The sequence below is a fragment of the Schistocerca cancellata genome, chromosome 9 (genome assembly GCF_023864275.1).
Source record: "Schistocerca cancellata isolate TAMUIC-IGC-003103 chromosome 9, iqSchCanc2.1, whole genome shotgun sequence".
NCBI lineage: Eukaryota > Metazoa > Arthropoda > Insecta > Orthoptera > Acrididae > Schistocerca > Schistocerca cancellata.
In genome coordinates, this window is record NC_064634.1 from 435,238,817 (window position 1) to 435,260,471 (window position 21,655).

Genomic DNA, 21,655 nt, shown 5'->3' on the forward strand with positions numbered 1-21,655 from the left:
GAATACACTAAGCAGATTCAGAAGGATGTAGGTTGCAGTAGGTACTGAGAGATGAAGAAGCTTGCACAGGATAGAGTAGCATGGAGAGCTGCATCAAACCAGTCTCAGGACTGAAGACCACAACAACAACAACACTATATCCAGTTCTGTACACGGATAATTGATGTAGCATATGAGCAGGGCTCAGTTACCAGGGTAGATTTCTCCAAATTTTTGGGTGTTCACATTGACGACAAATTCAACTGGAAGAAGCACATTACCAAGCTTCTCAAACAATTAAGTTCAACTGCTTTCGTTTTCCGTATAATCGTTAGTCTTGGTAATAAAGGGATCAGCCTCCTAACGTACTTTGCGTATTTCCACTCAGTAATGTCTTATGGAATAATTTTCTGGTGTAACTCACCACTTAGACACAAAGTATTGATTGCTCAAAAGAGAGCAGTTAGAATAATTAGTAGTTTTCATACAAGGACGTCATGTAGACACCCATTCAAGGAGTTAGGTATTTTAACTGCGCCATCAAAGTACATATATTGGCTAATGAAATTCGGTTTAAATAATCCATCTCAATTTGCAGAGAACAGTGATGTTCATACGTTCAACGCAGACGGAGAAATGACCTTTGCTATCCGTTATTGAAGCTGTCTGTTGCTCAAAAACGAGTACATTATTCAGCAACAAAAATCTTTGATCATTTGCCCAAGAACATAAAGTGTCTGGCAGGTAGCAGATCAAGTTTTAAATCTAGCTTAAATCATTTCTTTTGGACAACTCCTTCTATACCATCTACATCTACATCTATACTCCGCGAGCCACCTTACGGTGTGTGGCGGAGGGTACTTATTGTACCACTATCTGATCCCCCCTTCCCTGTTCCATTCACGAATTGTGCGTGGGAAGAACGACTGCTTGTAAGTCTCCGTATTTGCTCTAATTTCTCGGATCTTTTCGTTGTGATCATTACGCGAGATATATGTGGGCGGTAGTAATATGTTGCCCATCTCTTCCCGGAATGTGCTCTCTCGTAATTTCGATAATAAACCTCTCCGTATTGCGTAACGCCTTTCTTGAAGTGTCCGCCACTGGAGCTTGTTCAGCATCTCCGTAACGCTCTCGCGCTGACTAAATGTCCCCATGACGAATCGCGCTGCTTTTCGCTGGATCATGTCTATCTCTTCTATTAATCCAACCTGGTAAGGGTCCCATACTGATGAGCAATACTCAAGAATCGGACGAACAAGCGTTTTGTAAGCTACTTCTTTCGTCGATGAGTCACATTTTCTTAGAATTCTTCCTATGAATCTCAACCTGGCGCCTGCTTTTCCCACTATTTGTTTTATGTGATCATTCCACTTCAGATCGCTCCGGATAGTAACTCCTAAGTATTTTACGGTCGTTACCGCTTCCAATGATTTACCACCTATGGCATAATCGTACTGGAATGGATTTCTGCCCCTATGTATGCGCATTATATTACATTTATCTACGTTTAGGGAAAGCTGCCAGCTGTCGCACCATGCATTAATCCTCTGCAGGTCTTCCTGGAGTACGTACGAGTCTTCTGATGTTGCTACTTTCTTGTAGACAACCGTGTCATCTGCAAATAGCCTCACGGAGCCACCGATGTTGTCAACTAAGTCATTTATGTATATTGTAAACAATAAAGGTCCTATCACGCTTCCTTGCGGTACTCCCGAAATTACCTCTACATCTGCAGATTTTGAACCGTTAAGAATGACATGTTGTGTTCTTTCTTCTAGGAAATCCTGAATCCAATCACAAACCTGGTCCGATATTCCGTAAGCTCGTATTTTTTTCACTAAACGTAAGTGCGGAACCGTATCAAATGCCTTCCTGAAGTCCAGGAATACGGCATCAATCTGCTCGCCAGTGTCTACGGCACTGTGAATTTCTTGGGCAAATAGGGCGAGCTGAGTTTCACATGATCTCTGTTTGCGGAATCCATGTTGGTTATGATGAAGGAGATTTGTATTATCTAAGAACGTCATAATACGAGAACACAAAACATGTTCCATTACTCTACAACAGATTGACGTAAGCGAAATAGGGCTATAATTATTCGCATCTGATTTATGACCCTTCTTGAAAATGGGAACGACCTGCGCTTTCCTCCAGTCGCTAGGTACTTTACGTTCTTCCAGCGATCTACGATAAATTGCTGATAGAAAGGGGGCAAGTTCTTTAGCATAATCACTGTAGAATCTTAAGGGTACCTCGTCTGGTCCGGATGCTTTTCCGCTACTAAGTGATAGCAGTTGTTTTTCAATTCCGATATCGTTTATTTCAATATTTTCCATTTTGGCGTCCGTGCGACGGCTGAAGTCAGGGACCGTGTTACGATTTTCCGCAGTGAAACAGTTTCGGAACACTGAATTCAGTATTTCTGCCTTTCTTCGGTCGTCCTCTGTTTCGGTGCCATCGTGGTCAACGAGTGACTGAATAGGGGATTTAGATCCGCTTACCGATTTTACATATGACCAAAACTTTTTAGGGTTCTTGTTTAGATTGTTTGCCAATGTTTTATGTTCGAATTCGTTGAATGCTTCTCTCATTGCTCTCTTTACGCTCTTTTTCGCTTCGTTCAGCTTTTCCTTATCAGCTATGATTCGACTACTCTTAAACCTATGATGAAGCTTTCTTTGTTTCCGTAGTACCTTTCGTACATGATTGTTATACCACGGTGGATCTTTCCCCTCGCTTTGGACCTTAGTCGGTACGAACTTATCTAAGGCGTACTGGACGATGTTTCTGAATTTATTCCATTTCTGTTCCACATCCTCTTCCTCAGAAATGAACGTTTGATGGTGGTCACTCAGATATTCTGCGATTTGTGCCCTATCACTCTTGTTAAGCAAATATATTTTCCTTCCTTTCTTGGCATTTCTTATTACACTTGTAGTCATTGATGCAACCACTGACTTATGATCACTGATACCCTCTTCTACATTCACGGAGTCGAAAAGTTCCGGTCTATTTGTTGCTATGAGGTCTAAAACGTTAGCTTCACGAGTTGGTTCTCTAACTATCTGCTCGAAGTAATTCTCGGACAAGGCAGTCAGGATAATGTCACAAGAGTCTCTGTCCCTGGCTCCAGTTCTGATTGTGTGACTATCCCATTCTATACCTGGTAGATTGAAGTCTCCCCCTATTACAATAGTATGATCACGAAACTTCTTCACGACGTTCTGCAGGTTCTCTCTGAGGCGCTCAACTACTACGGTTGCTGATGGAGGTGGTCTATAGAAGCATCCGACTATCATATCTGACCCACCCTTGATACTTAGCTTAACCCAGATTATTTCACATTCGCATTCGCTAATAACTTCACTGGATATTATTGAATTCTTTACTGCTATAAATACTCCTCCACCATTGGCGTTTATCCTATCCTTGCGGTATATATTCCATTCTGTGTCTAGGATTTCGTTACTGTTCACTTCCGGTTTTAACCAACTTTCCGTTCCTAATACTATATGCGCACTATTTCCTTCAATAAGAGATACTAATTCAGGAACCTTGCCCTGGATACTCCTGCAGTTTACCAATATTACGTTAACTTTTCCTGTTTTTGGTCTCTGAGGACGGACGTTCTTTATCAACGATGATAATGTCCTCTCTGGTAAGCCGTCAGGTATTTTATCGTTTCGCCCAAGGGGGGGTCCCTCTAACCTAAAAAATCCCCGTGTGCACGCCACACGTACTCTGCTACCCTAGTAGCTGCTTCCGGTGTGTAGTGCACGCCTGACCTGTCTAGGGGGGCCCTACAGTTCTCCACCCAATAACGGAGGTCGATGAATTTGCAACCATTATAGTCGCAGAGTCGTCTGAGCCTCTGGTTTAGACCCTCCACACGGCTCCAAACCAGAGGACCGCGATCGACTCTGGGCACTATGCTGCAGATATTAAGCTCAGCTTGCACTCCGCGTGCGATGCTGGTTGTCTTCACCAAATCAGCCAGCCGCCGGAAGGAACCAAGGATGGCCTCCGAACCCAAGCGGCAGGCGTCATTCGTTCCGACATGTGCTACTATCTGCAGCCGGTCACACCCAGTGCGTTCAATAGCTGCCGGAAGGGCCTCCTCCACATTACGGACGAGACCCCCCGGCAAGCACACCGAGTGCACACTGGCATTCTTCCCCGACCTACCCGCTATTTTCCTGAGTTTCTGCTTCAAAACTTGTAAAAAAAAATTGCATATGTAGGACTAAAATTTTCAGTAAAATTAATATTAGCAGTATTCATGTGTTGATACATATATCTTGTAACCTGACTTGTTCCACATCATATCTATAAAACAATCGTGAAAATGATCTACAGATCATGACATAACTAAACTAAACAACAGTAACCATGTAATGGCTGGGGTACACTTTTATAGCGCCTATACAGTTTTATTGTTATACTTTTTTCGTTTAGAACCTCCTGCCAAAAGAAATAGCCACTGGCTCCGAAGACTTGTGCATAGCCACATCTTTTGTAGTTGCTTTTTTCTGCCGTCACTTGATGAGCAGATTTCTATCTGTCCTTGTTATATTTTCTAACACTGACAATTTTCGTGATATTTTCGTATTTTTAACAAAAAACACCTTTAATGAGTTTGTTATGCTGGACACTAGCCAAGCACCCGGTACTGCGTGATGTATCCACAGATAATTCTTGATATCCTAGTAATGAGAATTTTTGTAGTTTCCAGATGGATATTCTGTCAATATAAACTAAAATATTTTGGCACTGCTCCTACGGTTTTTATTACTACTATCATTATTATTATTATTGGAAGTGGTTGTGGTAGTCAGGCACAAGGCATTAGCGATATGTCAGAAGACTTGCAGTTTCTATCTTTTCAGAAGTAAGGATCCCAGTAACCATGTGATTTAAAAGTTGTAAGTATAGTGCACACATGTCAACTTGATTGGTTTAAATGAGAATGTAGGAAATCGGTAGGGAGAGGACTGGCATAGAAGAAACATGTTTTCTAGTAAGTTCTACCCTCAATGTCGACACTTAGCTTTCATTTACGAGTATTAGGACTCGCGATGCACATGAGAGTTGCTAATCACCTACAAAAATTAATTATCATTTGTCATCTGTCATTTTAAAAGTAAGTGTTCGAAGGGAATTCTTTTTCATTGTAAACTTTACTAAGCCGGTAACGCTGATTATGTGAGAAGAAGGACGGAGGACACTAGCTGATATCTGCTTACGCTCAGGGACTATGCTCTCAGAAAATTTTGGAACCATTGGTCTAGTCAGTACCAAAGTTATCACAGACTTTACCTATCTGATGTAGTTTTCTTTAATGAAATACTGTCTGAAAAAGCTGCAGAAATATTCAGTCAGATGTTGATCTGAATGGAAAGTGGTGCAAAGAGAGACAACTTCCTTTGAATGTTCATAAACGTGAAAAATTGCATTTTACAAAACGACAAAATTAGTGCTCTATTATTACAGTACAAAAGAGTCAAAATTGGAATCAGTAAGCTCATGTAGATATCCGGATGTAACAATTTATAAGGATATGAAAAAAATGCAGTAGGCTCCATGGTAGTTGACGGACTGAAGTGCGTTGATGAAATGCTTATAAAATGAAATGAAATGCAACGGAGGTAGCTGACAAAACACTCTTGCGACTAGAAGTGTTATTTTCTCGGCCACAGAACAGCACAATTCATTTTAATGGTTACTGCATATATTTCGTACATCTATAATTCACCTTTTATTTTTACCTATGTGTGAACTAAATTTAACATATCCTGTACATTTCTAGTAATGTTCAGAATAACTTTAATTTTGTGCAACTTTTATGCAGAAAATTTTGCTTTAGTCCAGTAGAAAAAGTTTTATCTGTACTAAATTTTGTTTAGGAGGACGTGGCAAGAGAACTGATTTAGTTGGTGCTGGGACTCGGTAAAGTGATAATGGATGGATGAAGACTTATCGTTTAATCTGTGAAAAGAGTGGCTATTTCCTAGGAAGATAGGCAGTTTTCTTTTTGGTGAAAGTCAGAAGATAACACGGAGAAAGCAATTTCAATACATAGAAACACGCGGGACGCAAGTATTCCCCAAAAAGCCGTCATAGCTACACTGTTGCAGTGATTGCAGGAGTTTCAAGAAAAAATACGGCTTAAATATTTGCGATGAGGAAGAGGATTCGAAAGAGGGGAAAATCACAAGAGAATAAAATGGAAGAGGCAAGTTTCTAGACCATAGAATTTGACAGCAGATCGACACAGAAGATTAGAACTTTACCAAGACAGTGAACGTACGAGAAGAAATATTCATCAGTTGAAAACTCGAGTACACTGTGAACTCGCCGAGATAGTCTATTGAACAGGTGTCAGCTTTATTTTGGTAGAGGAGGGACTGGAAACTACAGCGGTAATACGGACGGTGTTGCGAAAAGTGGCTATTATCGGTTATCTAGTAATCAAAAGAGGGGAGCTATGAATAGATTGGCTGTCGTTAATTTACTTTACATGAGGCCTGAAGTGTGAATTAGCTTTGAAAGTGAAATATTAATAAAGTGAGGACACGTCTTTTAAATATATCATTACACGACCATCCACAGCTATTTGCATGAAATAATGTGTATATTTCAACCCCCGGCACATTGTAGACCCAAACTAGGATTTAAAAGGTTTTGACAATTAGAATTCGTAGACGAGAATGTCATCGGAGCGGCAGTGGGTATTATTTGCAATTTTTTAAAATTAATTCATTCGTTGACAAGATAGCATCGTGCCATATTGTCTTCCTCCCGTGGGTCATCGAACGTCTGCCATGCGATGGCACCAGTGTTTCTCAGCTCGAAAAGCGGCGTTCCAGATGTATCCAAAAAAATGATAATGATTCATCTTGACGGCAGACATTATTTTCTGCATCTTCATGAACATTTATCTCAAAGCAGACTTTCTGCGCGTACATTAACTGATGTTACATTAGTAAAAGACCATCAAGATTAACAACAGTTACGCGAAAGAATAATAGTTACGCCAAACATTTTCCTCTCAAAATTAAATTTTCAACATTTAAATGCTATGGTCACGCTGCTTTTGTGGACTGTGAAAACATATATGTTTAATTGTAAAGTGCTAAATAGAACAAAAATTTTGCCATTTCAACATTCTGTTACATTGTAGTTTCCAGATGATTAATGTAAATAATTAATGCCATAGTCTGGACAAATACTTATCTTTAACAAAAACAGAACATGACTGATATGACACGGTGTCACATGCAACAGTATTAATATTTCTATATATAGTCCCTGTTGCAGTCTTTATTTAAATTGTATCTTAACATACCACTTGACCAACACAAGTAGATAATTCACTTCGGTTTACACACTCTTAGTCCTATACAGAAAAAGACACCCTGCATATATTAACACACGTCAATTCAGTAGAGTCCAGTTTATCTACCCTAGTATTTTTATATAATATTTGCTTTCATGTCAGTGTGAATGTGCGCATATGTGTGTGTCTTAAGTCGCCTCCCATAGACAAAAGCAACATTGAGGCTAGTGGCACATAGTCTGAATAGAATTACTGGTCTTGTATTGAATTATTTTGGTGCGAGCGAGGAAGTAGCATTTCAAGTCACAGCTGTTAGCTGTGGCAACAGGTAGTCATTCTAGCATATTTCTGAGTTGTTTGAGATTCCGAAAGCTCTATTACAGGTGCTTAGACAGCGAGTTAGTAAAAACATCATATTATTAGGGTGTTATCACATCTTAACCGTTCCACCTGCTGTCGACTGTGGCAGAAAGTGTGTTTAAACGAGATTCATTGGTCATTCAGTGTCATTGGGTCGGGCGTTTACCGTATTATTTGGCGCCGGTGTTATTTAGGCAGAGAGTAAAGGTATATAATTTCTAGTAATTAAGCGTGCAGCAATCACCCACAAATAATGTTTATTGCAGATCTAGATTTCGGTCGCTCTGTGCCCATCTTCAATTTAGTAAATGTAAGTTATTATATATATAGTAATTAAGCGTGCAGCAGTCACCCACAAATAATGTTTATTGCAGATCTAGATTTCGGTCGCTGTGTGCCCATCTGATCCCACATGGCTGATCCCACATGGTACACAAAACAGGTCAGAACTCTGTAGCAGAAGCAATGAAAGAAGCATGCCAAGTTTAAAAGAAGGCAGATCCACCAAGATCGGTACAGTTTTACACGAGCCCGAAATTCAGCGCGATCTTCAATGCGATATTCTTTCAAATACAAATGTGGCAGGAAATCCAAAGAGATTCTGATCGAATGTAAATTACACCTGCGCCAAGACGCAGTCGATACTTTCACCGTGCTATGACAATGACGATGTTACTAAAGACAGTACCACTACGACAGAGTTACTAAATGTGGTCTTCCGAAATTCCTTCAGCAAAGAAGACGAAGTAAATATTCCAGAACAACTTCCAACAGGAGTAACTAAGATGTAGATATCCTTGGTGTAGCGAAGCAGGTTAAATCAGATTGTATTCTAGTCGATTTCCTTTCGGTGTATACTGACACATTAGCTCTTTACTTAACAATCATATGAAACTTATAGATTGTAAAGTTGCAAAAACCACCGCAGTACCCAAGAAAGAAAATAGGAGTAGTCCTCTGAATTGCAGACACATTTCGCCAACGTCGATTTTCGGTAGGATTTTGAAACATACTCTTTGTGTGAACATTGCGAATTGCTTCGAAGAAAACGATTGTGGACAAGGAGTGAATACGAATTCTAAAACTATCGTTCTTGTGAAGCACAGTTAGACTTTTACTCTCAGGAGTTAATGAGTGCTATCAGCAGGGGATGTCAAACTAACTTCATGATTTTAGATTTCCAGAAGGCTTTTGACACCGTTCCTCATAAGACACTTCTAATCAAAGTGCGTGTTATGGACTGTCGACTCAATTGGCATTGGCTTCGTGATTTCCCATCAGAAAGGTCACAATTCGTAGTAACCGATGAAACATTATCTAGTAAATCAGAAGCAATATATGGAGTTCCGCAAGGAAGCGTTACAAGCCGTCTGTTGCTCATGATCTACATGACAACCTTAGAATACCTCTGAGACTGTTTTCCAGTGATGCTGTCATGTATTGTCTTGTAAAGTCATCTCACGATCAAAGCTAACGAAAAAATGATTTTGACAAGATATCTGCATGGTGCGTAAAGTGGAAATTAACTCTAAATAACAAAATCTGTGAAGTTTTCCACACGAGTCATAGAAGGAATACGCTAGATTCCGGCTACATGATGAATCACACAAATATAAAGGCTGTAAAATATACAAATTACTTAGATATTAGAATTACGAGTTACTTCAGCGGAAACGATCACACTGATAAGCTGTGCGGAAAGGAATCCAAAGACTGTGATTCATTGACAGAACACTTAGAAAAGGCAACGGATCTACTAAAGAGACTACCTACAATACGTTCGTCCGTCTCTTTTGAAGTATTGCTGTGAGGTGTGGAATACGCATCACATAGGACTGATGGAGGACATTCAAAGAGTTCAGTGAAGGTCAGTTCGTTTTGCGCTATCGCGAAATAGGAGAGAGAAAGCTTCGGATATGATACGCGACCTGGGATGTCAGCCGATAAAGCAAAGACGTTTTCGCATCAAAATTCCAATCAGCAACTTTCTCCTCAGAGGATGAAAATGTTTTGTTGGCTGCCAAACTAAATAGGAAGAAATGATCACCATAACAAATAAGATAAACCTGTGCTCGCGCAGAATGTTTTTAGCACTCGCTTTTTCCGCACGTTGTTCGAGAGTGGAACGGTAGGGAAATAGCTTGAACCTTGTTCGATGAACACCCTACCAGGAACTTAATTGTTGGTTTCAGAGTAATCATACAGATGTACATGCACACAGCAGTGATTTTTACATTTTAACTTATATTTGCATCACTGAAGTCGTGGCCATATTTGTTTCGTGCGATCAAAGCTGATAATATAGTTTCAGGTAATCCAAAACTAATTTGCTACTATATTATTACCATCTTATGAGCCAGTCTACAAAATGATTCAGCGTCACGGAGATGCTGAAAGAACTGAACTGGCAAACGCACGCAGCTGGACACTAACAGTCTCGTCAGTCCCTTAGTAAGATTCAAGAATCAACTTTATTTGGGAATTCTGAGAATACAGTACTGTCCTCTGCGCATCACTCCTCTAAGCCTCGCGATGGGCGTATTAAGGCTTTTAGACAATATTTCTTCTCGAACTGTATACGTGAATTAAACGGGGAGAAGCCCTAATATTTGCTACAGTTGAAGGAATCCCGTCGGTCACTGGTCACCAAATGAAAAAAACACTTTCAATTTAGAAGGGCAATAGCATCAGTTGTACGCATCCACGATAAATGAAAACGACGGTAATGGAGACCATGTTGGCTGTTGGCTGTTGGTCACGGCAGTAGTGACGTGAAAGTGGACAAGTCTCCTCAGCTCAGAACGCCACGCGGCTGCACCTCGGCAGTCTCTGACTTTTTCGGGCAAGCACGGTAAGCACTCACGCAGCTGGGCGGCAACGGCGAAGGCGACGAGCAGCAGCACAAGCGGCAGCGGTGAGGACCCCATGGTGGCTGGAACTGCGACGTGATGTCTCTGGAGCCGGAGGACGTGTGGCGGAGAAGCCAGGTCGGTCCCTAGTTCTTAAAGGTTCGCTCTCAAGGTCGTTGCGGAACCCCAGAGTAACCGGTCGCCGCGAAGTCGCATCAAGGCTACGATTTCGCACAACTTGTAGACGAAAGTGCAGATACGAAGCTGGAGGTGAGCCAGCACCAGTCTGTTGGCTACAGGTACCAGATCCCTGCAGCCTCTGTTGAATCCCGGTTTCATTTGCTACGAAGATGATTGCTTCGTGCAGGAGACACGGCACGCTCGGCACTAGATAAGTGAAGAACAACACTGAACCAAACAGCAAGCTCCGAACGATTTGGGATACAGGCGAGGATATAATTTAATTGCCAATTGCCGAAGATGAAGATGTCCAATATTTTCAGAATTCGTTTTATTGAATTAAAGAAGTCCAAATGGGTAAGCACACCGTTTACTGCTGGTTGTTGTTGTAGTTGTTCTTGTGGTCTTCAGTCCTGAGACTGGTTTCATGCAGCTCTCCATGCTACTCTATCCTGTGCAAGCTTCTTCGTCTCCCAGTACCTACTGCAGCCTACATCCTTCTGAATCTGCTTACTGTATTCATCTCTTGGTCTCCCTCTACGATTTTTACCTTCCACGGTGCCCTCCAATACTAAATTGGTGACCCCTTGATGCCTCAGAACGTGTCCTACCAAGCGATCCTTTCTTCTAGTCAAGTTGTGCCACAAACTCCTCTTCTCCCAAATTCTATTCAATACCTCCTCTTTAGTTATGTGATCTACCCATCTAATCTTCAGCATTCTTCTGTAGCACCACATTTCGAAAGCTTCTATTCTCTTCTTGTCTAAGCTATTTATCGTCCATGTTTCACTTCCATACATGGTTACACTCCATACAAATACTTCCAGAAACAACTTCCTGACATTTAAATATATACTCGATGTTAACAAATTTTTCTTCTTCAGAAACGCTTTCCTTGCTATTGCCAGTCTACATTTTATATCCTCTCTACTTCGACCATCATCAGTTATTTTGCTCCCCAAATAGCAAAACTCCTTCACTACTTTAAGTGTCTCATTTCCTAATCTAATTCCCTCAGCATCACCCCACTTATTCGACTACATTCCATTGTCCTCGTTTTGCTTTTGTTGATGTTCATCTTACACCCTCCTTTCAAGACACTGTCCATTCCGTTCAACTGCTCTTCCAAGTCCTTTGCTGTCTATGACAGAATTACAATGTCATCGGCGAACCTCAAAGTTTTTATTTCTTCTCCGTGGATTTTAATGCCTACTCCGAATTTTTCTTTTGTTTCCTTTACTGCTTGCTCAATATACAGATTGAATAACATCGGGGACACGCTACAACCCTGTCTCACTCCCTTCCCAACCGCTGCTTCCATTTCATGCCCCTCGACCCTGATAACTGACATCTGCTTTCTGCACAAATTGTAAATAGCCTTTCGCTCCCTGTATTTTACCCCTGCCACGTTCAGAATTTGAAAGAGTACTCCAATCAACATTGTCAAAAGCTTTCTCTAAGTCTACAAATGCTAGAAACGTAGGTTTGCCTTTCTTTAATCTTTCTTCTAAGATAAGTCGTAGGGTCAGTATTGCCTCACGTATTCCAACATTTCTACGGAATCCAAACTGATCTTCCACGAGGTCGGCTTCTATCAGTTTTTCCATTCGCCTGTAAAGAATTCGCGTTACTATTTTGCAGCTGCGATTTATTAATTTTCACATCTGTCGACACCTGCTTTCTTTAGGATTGGAATTATTATATTCTTCCTGAAGTCTGAGGATATTTCGCCTGCCTCATACATCTTGCTCACCAGATGGTAGAGTTTTGTCAGGACTGGCTCTGCCAATGCTGTCAGTAGTTCTAATGGAATGTTTTCTACTGCGTTGGCCTTGTTTCGACTCAGGTCTTCAAGTGCTCTGTCAAACCCTTCACGCAGTATCATATCTCCCATTTCATCTTCATCTACATCCTCTTTCATTTCCATAATATTGTCTTCAAATACATCGCCCTTGTATAGACCCTCTATATACTCCTTCCACCTTTCTGCTTTCCCTTCTTTGCTTATAACTGGGTTTCCATCTGAGTTCTTGATATTCACGCAAGTGGTTCTCCTTTCTCCAAAGGTCTCTTTAATTTTCCTGTAGGCAGTATCTATCTTACCCCTCGTGAGATAAGCCTCTACATCCTACGATCAGTGAATCGCCATATACACTGAAGCGCCAAAGAAACTGGTATAATCATGTGAATTCAAATACATATATATGTAAACAGGCAGAAAACGACGCTGCGGTCGGAAACGCCTGCATCAGACAACAAATGTCTCGCGCAGTTGTTAGATAGGTTACTGCTGCTACAGTGGGAGGTTATGAAGATTTAAGTGAGTTTGAACGTGGTGTTACAGTCGGTGCACGTGCGAGCTAGCGATGAAGTGGGTATTTTCTCTTACGACCATTTTAAGAATCCGCTAAAACGTCAAATCTCTGATATCGCTGCGGCCGGAAAAAGATCCCGCAAGAACGGGACCAACGGCGACAGAGCCCAATACTCGTCGAGTAATTTCGTATGTAGTCCTCAAGGCTTACAGAATCTCTTAAACTGGCATAAACCGAAATACTGTGCCTTCGTTAACGAAGCAAGCGTCAAAAAAAGTGCATTTAAGGGAATAATTCAGAAAAATAAAATCTGTCAGTGACAGTTCATCGACTTGCTGGTTTACGTTTTTCATTTGTGTACTGCAAGCACAGGAAATGCACATCATGAAAATATCCATATTTGGTTTAGTGTTGCAGTCAGTTCAGATTATAAACTATTTTCACGGTATTTTGCACTCAAGCGCCAATGAAGCTGTTATAGGCATGCGTATTCAAATACAGAGTGATGCAAACAAGCAGAATACGGCGCTGCGGTTAGCAACGCATATGTGAGACTTGAAGTGTCCGGCACAATTGTTAGGTCGGTTACTGCTTCATACATTAGGTTATCAAGATTTAAATGAGTTTCAACGTGGTGTTGCAGTCGGCGCGCAAGCGATGGGACACAGTACCTTCGAGGTAGCCATAAGTTGGGGATTATCCCATCCGACCATTTCACGACTGTACAGTAAATATCAGGAATCCGGTAAAACGTCCAATCCTCGATGACGCTGCGGACGAAAAAATATCCTGCGAGAACGGGACCAACGACGACTGAAGATAAGCGTTCAACGTGACAGAAATGCAACCCTCCCTCAAATTTCTGCAGATTTCAGTGCTGGGCTATCAGCAAGTGCCAGCGTGCGAACCAATCAACGAAACGTCATCGATATGAGCCTTCCGAGCCGAAGGCCTACTCGTGTATCCTTAATGACTGCCCGGCACAAAGCTGTACGTCTCGCCTGGTCTGGCCAACACCGACACTGGACTGTTGGTGACTGGAGACATGTTGTCTGGCCACGCGAGTCTCGTTTCAAACTCTATCGAGTGGATGGTCGTGTACGGGTACGGAGATAACCTCATGAATCAAAGAAACCTCCACGTCAGCTGGTGGAGATTTTGTAATGGCGTTGGTCGTGGGCAGTTCGAGTGACATGGGACCCCTGATACATGCAGATACGACTGTGAAAGGTGACACGTACGTAGGCATCCTATCTGATCACCTAAATCTATTGATGTATATTGTGCATTCCGACGAACTTGTGCAAGGAGGACAATGCGACACCTCATACGTCCAGAATTGCAACATAGTGGCTCCAGGAAAACTCTTCCGAGTTTAAACACTTCCATTGGCCACCAAACTCCCCAGGAATGAACATTATTGAGCATATCTGGGATTCCTTGCCACGTGCTGTTTTGGAAGTGATCTCCAGCCCCTCGTACTCTTAACGATTTATGGAGAGACGTGCTGGATTCAGGCGTCAATTCCCTCCAGCACTGCTTCAGGTTATGGACGGCCTTTCAGGATGCAAGGTGTCAGTTCCCTCCAGCACTACTTCAGACATTAGTCGAGTCCATGCCACGTCGTGTTGCGGCACTTCTGCGCGCCCACTGGGGCCCTACACGATATTAGGCAGGTATTTTTCCGCCTTCAGCGATGTCGGAGATTTGATGTTTTACCGGATTCCTTATAGCCAAGGTACACTCGTGAAATGGTCGTAGGAAAATTCCTATTTAATCGCTACGTCGGAAGTGCTGTGTCCCATCTGTCGTGCGCCGACTATAGTACCACGTTCAAACGCACTTTAATCTTGATAACCTGCCATTGTAGCAGCAGTAACCGTTCCAACAACTACGCCAGACACTTGTTGTCTTATGTAGACATTGCCGACCGCAGCGACATATTCTGCCGGTATACATATCTCTGTATTTGAATACCCATGCCTATACCAGTTTCTTTGGAGCTTCAGTGTAGAATTGTCAGTTAAACTGTTATTTATAAAGTTACATTCTTCTATTTTATATTCATTTCTTTGCTTCTGAAAAATGGTTCGCGTTCATCATTTTTTCCACTGTTTTTTCCGTTGTATTGTATTTTCTTTGAATGTCAATTCTTTATCCAAATATATCCCAAGTTATTTGGTTTTCTTTGTCCATAGGATGTTCTGTCCTGGTATTTGTAGTTTAGTTCTTAGTAATGATCTTGTCTTCTTGACGAGGGGTACTGTTGCTGTTTTCGTGGTGTTATATGCACATTTGTTTTGTTGTACCCATGTTTCTATTACATTAGTTTGCCTGTAGGATCTGGTTATTATGATGTCAGTGTTGTCAAAAACTGAGAAAAGATTACTATGCTGTTAGGGAGATGATGCACGTCATATTGGATTCAGAGACAAATTTTGTCTTGTTCCTATGGTAAAGGTGTTCGAAAGAAACGAAAGATGTCTTTTTTCCTATAAAAGTATCAGTGACATGAATTAGTTTCACCAAAGATAGCTCAATGTAAGATGAACGTCAATGGTCTGTGGGCTGACATCTTTTATTTGAAGGAATATTCAGATGAATTTAGAATTCCTGAAGCAACCCGATTACAAAGCCAGATTACCCAAAAAACATCTTCGAAAAGGATGCTATTAAGAAAACTTTAATTTGTATTATGGAAGAAAAGAAGCAATTTTAGAATGAGATTTTCACATCTCCACCAACAAAGAGAGTAGAAACTGAAGTGAACTTTAAGTCATGACCTTATTTGATTGTAATAATGTTTCAAATGTATTTTGTTTCAGGAAAACACGTATAATAAATTTGTCTCCTCAAAATATAAGGCTTTTAGTTTCTACACCACACTGTTCATGGTAAAAAAAATTAAGCTACTGATAAAGCTAATTTGGATACAAATTTCATAATCCAAACCACTGGAAACTATTTACATTTACAAAATGTATAAAATGATTTTACTTCAGTGTTTTTGCATAAAGCAGTTTCTTTTCTCCATTTTCAAATCGGTAAAAGAGGATTTGTCTTTCTGTAGTTAGCATCTGAAGCATACTGAACGTCAGCTGCTTACTGTCTGGTTACTCGTCACTGATTAGCCTGATTCGCCGGAACACTGAAAGCTGAGTGCACATTTTTCAGAAGCGGGTTGCGTCTTGCTGTTTCGTTCTGAAGTGCTCACGTGTTAGTGTTCATCCGGCTTTAAATCCGAGGAGCGAGTCACTGTTACGGTTTCGGGTAGAAAGTTCGTATGCAGTCTAGTCATACTAAGATTATATGAAGATTCCGCATATGTTGATAAAATATGAGTTTGAATTCTTCCTGTCAATCTGTAGGGCAGCAATTGATTTATTGGCGTAAACTGCACAGTAATTACACAGATAATAAGTACAAAAACCAGTATCGTTACTTTTAGTCAGGAGCATCCGTTAAAGTGCTGCATCAATCCATGAAAAAATAAAAACGGACAAGTGCGAGAACGACTAGCACTCTGATGGATCTGTACAGACATAATAATGTATGTAGATATTGTATTTCATGTTTAGATTTTGAGTATTGTGTTCTGGAGTAACAAAACATGTGACACAAGTGACAGTAACTATTGTCTGCATTGACTGAGAAGCTCAAAATGGTTGACAGCACAGGAGGACCGCAGACCTTTTCGACCGGATGTCTCGACCGGATGTCTCTACCCGTTTCGCCGGCCGCGGTGGCCAAGCGGTTAAAGGCGCTACAGTCTGGAACCGCGCGACCGCTACGGTCGCAGGTTCGAATCCTGCCTCGGGCATGGATGTGTGTGATGTCCTTAGGTTAGTTAGGTTTAAGTAGTTCTAAGTTCTAGGGGACTGATGACCTTAGAAGTTAAGTCCCATAGTGCTCAGAGGCATTTCTCTACCCGTTTCTGAGAAAAAGTTTTCTTAATAGAAGGAAAGACCAACGGACAACAAAGTGATTCTATAAGCGCACCGTTTTAACGATTGAGGTAAGGAATCGTAAAAATTAATAAATATACCGTGAAAATTTGATTTTGAAAAGAAATACAGCCATGATAAAATTCAGCGGGAGAGAGGAAGTAAATTCAACTCATAATACGATCAGATATGTGCTTACCTGTTGTTAGGAACTCAATAAACTAACAAGAGGAGGTCACGATGTTGGGATTACTTCAGACTTTGTACACCTTTAGCAGGCCATTAAAACAACATAATGTGCGGGCAGTAAGGTGCGCTACTCCGGCAATTCCGAGAAAATCGCAAGAGAAATTTTACGCTTCTATTGTGTTACTTACCTATGAGTGGTACTCGGCGTTAGACTTCATGGTGGTCAAGTGGTTAGCGTTCGAGCTTGGAAAGACAGACGTGTATGAGGCGGCGGTCTGTACTATGGGGAGAGAGAGAAATTTTTCAAAATACTAACGAGGTGTGCTTTCCCAGCATTTCCTGTAAATGCGGGAGAACTGCGTTCTTTGGATGTAGTAGACGCCGCTTCAATTTATGTTTTCCATGTCTGTTTGACAAATACGATTCTGCAACATGTGTTGTCGAGAGCACATACGACGAGTAATTATGTAATACTCTTATGGTTTGGCACATTACGACTTACTATATTACGGGATAACGTCATTCGCATCATTATTTATCTAGGTTAGACTTGGGTTTTCAAAGCCTGTCCCTCGTCCTTAAAAATTTAATTAAAACTAATAAATTGTCAAATAAAATATGATATTCACTACAACTTCATGCAAATGCGCGTGGGTTCTTTCAATTTTATTGCCTCTCAAATGTCGTATAATCAATCCAGTTTAAAAATAACAACTGCTTGCCGGATTCTAGCCGTTGCCTGGTCCACCACTCTCTTGAAAAGCGCGAACTTTTAGCACTTGACCACAATCACTGCTTAAAGCCAGCAACTTTGCAGAGATGGATAAGTTACACAATAGACGCGTAAAACTTCTCTTGCAATTTTCTCGGAATTGTCGGAGTACTGCACTGTACTACTTGTACATTATGTTGTATTAACGACCTACTAATAGTGTACGCAGGTTGAAGTGAATCCATGATCCTAAAGTCGTGGCCTCTCCTTTTAAGTAAACAATATGAACTATTACCCTTTCAAGGCAATCTTTTTCATTTGGATTTAACAAATTTTAATTTTCGTAAGATATGTTTTGCTAAGCTGTAGATTAGTGATTATGAGACATGCAGAATACCTCCCGACTTTAAGAAGAATGTAATAATTCCAGTTCCAAATAAAGCAGGTGCTAACAGGTGTAAAAATTACCGAATTATCCGTTTTCTTTAGAGAAAATGGGAAAGCCGGTAGAAGCCAACATCGGGGATCATCAGTTTCTATTTCGGAGAATTTTATGAAAACGTATTGAACCTACGTCTATCTTGGTAGATAGGTTAAGGAAGATACACCTACGTTTATAGCATTTGTAGACATAGAGAAAGCTTTAGACAATATTTAGACAGTGTTGCCCTTGACATGCAGAAGGTAGCAGAAGTAAATTACAGCTTGTTCGGAACAAGACGGCAGTTGTACGAGTCGAGTGGCGTGAAAGGTAAGCGGTGGTTGAGAAGGGAGAGAGAAAGGGCTGTAACCTATCCTCGATGTTATTTAATCTGTACATTTAGCAAGCAGTAAAAGAAACCAAGGAAAACTTCGGAGTAGGAGTTAAAATTCGGAGAGAAATCTTTGAGGCTTGCTGATAACATTGTAATTCCGTCACAGACGTGGAATAGCAGTTGAACGGAAAGAACAGTGCCTTCAAAGTAGGGTATAAGCTGAATATCAATAAAAGCAAATCAAGGATAATGAAATGTGACTGAATAAAGTCAGGTCATGCTCAATGAATTAAATTAGGAAATGAGACAGCTAAAGTAGTAAATGAGTTTTGTTATTATAAAATAAATTATGGTGGTCGAAATAGAGATGGTAGGAAATGTAGACTGGCAATGGCAAAAAAAGCGTTTCTGGAGAAAGGGATTTGGTTAACATCGAATATAGATCTTAGTGTTTGGAATTCCTTTCTGAAAGTATTCGAATGGAACGTAGCCATGTACGGAAGTGGAGCATTGGTGATGCGCAGTTTAGACAAGAAGAGAATAGAAGCTTTTGAAATGCGGTACTACAGAAGAATGCTGAGTATTGGATGGACAGATCACCTAATCAATGATGAATTACATTCTGAAACATCAAGGGATCACCAACTTATTGTTGGAGGGAACTATGGGAGACAAAAATCGGAGACGGTGTCCAAGAGATGAATACAGTCAGCAGTTTCAGAAGGGTAGAGGTTGCATTATTTGTTCAAAGATGAAGAGGCTTGCACAGGGTAGCAGAGCATTTAGAACCGCATCAAACCAGTCTTAGGACTGAAAACCAGAACAAAACCAAGGAAAAGATACAAGCTTTATGCAACACGTATTGTGTAACACATTCAGGTCTTGTAGAAGCGTGTTATCTTTCCTAATAGTCAGTTTCCCACATCTGATCGCCGCGCAGAAAACTATTTCAATTGAAAGTCAGTAAGACTCGGAGGAGAGAGTTTACAACGTTCACGATCATTTTAGGATTCCTAAAAAGATGTATACCGAAAATCAAATAGGATCAGCTATCCCATGCAGAGTAGTTTTTAGGATCCATTCCTCGTTCAGTAATAACCGAACCTTTATAGGATAAGTTTGATGTCTGTCTGTCTTTCTGTCTATTTGTTAAGATGCCTTCTTTCTCAGGAAAGGCTACAGGTATCAACATGACATTTATGTCAAATACTAAGGTCTGCAGTCTTTTGGTAGTGTAAAGGAGCAAGTTCAAATAAAAGTAAAGGAAAATTATCACAGAATATCTAGTTTGTAATTACTCAACATAAAGAAAATATTTTTTATCATTTGTTGTCCGTCTTTCTGCCAGTTCGTCTGTCAGAATCCTTGCTTCTGAGGAGTGAGAAGAGATATTATTTTAAAATTTATTTGAGATAATAGGGTCTACATACCCTTGGTTGTGTAAAACATTTAAGGACCTAAATCAATGCATTCAGAAAATAGGTCCATAGGTATTTTGACAGTGGGAAACTTGCTCATCAAAACCTATAGATCAACTGTATGCATACAGAATATATTTAAATAATTAAGTTTATGCGGAAGCTTCAGATCGCGAGTCCTAGTTCAACTGACATATTTTTTTAAAGCATCTCCACGCTGGGAATCTCTATGAACACAATAAATTCGTTCGTTATGTTATGGATGAATGTTGTCATGAAGATTCACACGATAGTTTAATTTGGAAAAGCAATACAGGAATGGCTGTCTCAGATATTTTAAGGGTTCAACGTTCTGCTTGTTTGTAGTTTGCCTTTGTATTAACAGCGTATAGTAAGGTCACGTTTGCAAGAGATGATGCTTTTACGCAGAAAATATCGGGGAATTTCGTTAAAGAAAAAGTGGCACATAAGAGGACCAAATTTGTAAAGTGCTAGAACCTTGGAACTCACAACACGCAGTGCACTTGTTAACAGGCCGCTCGATGGACTCGCATTGGGAGTGGTTTCATAACTTGTTTCCCGATTAGCACGACGTAACTTCGTAAGAAGTACGAACGCCAGAATAATGCGGACACGGAAATAAGCGGACAGCAGGGTTTGCCGGGGATTTGCGGACACCAACTATTTTTTGGAAGTGGTCTTGTTTAACAACGGCACGCAATTTAAAACAAGTCCTTAGGTCATCGTTTCTGCCACACCTTCTATAAAAGAATAGGAAAAAAGTTTTATAAACAGCAGAACTTCAATTATCCGGATGTCTCGCGATCGGACCCGATCCGAGTCAAATATCCGGATGAATGGATAAATCATTTCTTTTTAGAATAGCTACATCTGTGTACAGCACTTTACTTACAATTAGTATCAAATCTTGACCACATTGGTCAGAGCCAGTTGTTTTGCTATGTTCAGTCGTTTCCGTGTACCAAATCTCGCAACCGCTTGACTGCGTGCAGCAGTTTATGCAGTCACACTCAGGCCTCCGCCCCATATACGTTAGCGCAGTGTCGAGGGACACAAACGCCTCACCAGCTGACGCTCCCGAATCTGGTTCAGTGACAGGGCTATTCTTCTGGTCGTTCGTCTCCTGTCTCACACTTTGAATAAGTTCATTGGCACAGAGAATTTGGAATAGAGTGTTCGAAGAATTAGAAGCAAGTCGCTCGCCTATATCCACTGCACTGCAATCGGAACGTCCAGGAATTTTCCAAATGATCGTTCTGCGTCCTCAAGTGATACTTCGTCCTCAGCCGCTTCTCTTTCTTCCTATTCCTTTTCGCATTACTCTTTTCATCTTCGTCTTCCTGTACATCGTCCATCGTTCAAATTCCTTTCAGTTTATTCCAAGCTCTTTTTAAGGCGTCCGCCAAGCGCTGCTGGCAAGCGGGGTGCTACCAGCTCTTGTGAAGCAAACTGGAGAGCTATTTGGTTGAGCTTTAGTTCAAAAAAATGGCTCTGACCACTATGGTACTTAACTTCTATGGTCATCAGTCCCCTAGAGCTTAGAACTACTTAAACCTAACTAACCTAAGGACATCACAGACATCCATGCCAGAGG

At 40.9% G+C, this 21,655-nt stretch overlaps 1 protein-coding gene across 1 annotated transcript in view; it reads right to left on the reverse strand.

Moving 5' to 3' along the window:
- LOC126100214 (protein takeout-like) overlaps positions 1-10,695 on the reverse strand; it is a 61,928-nt gene extending 51,233 nt beyond the window's left edge. Inside the window, exon 1 of the mRNA XM_049910776.1 lies at positions 10,542-10,695. Within this exon, the coding sequence (XP_049766733.1) occupies positions 10,542-10,605 (64 nt within the window). The 5' untranslated portion in view covers positions 10,606-10,695. The remainder of the gene's footprint in view (positions 1-10,541) is intronic.
- Between the last annotated feature and the right edge of the window lie 10,960 nt (positions 10,696-21,655).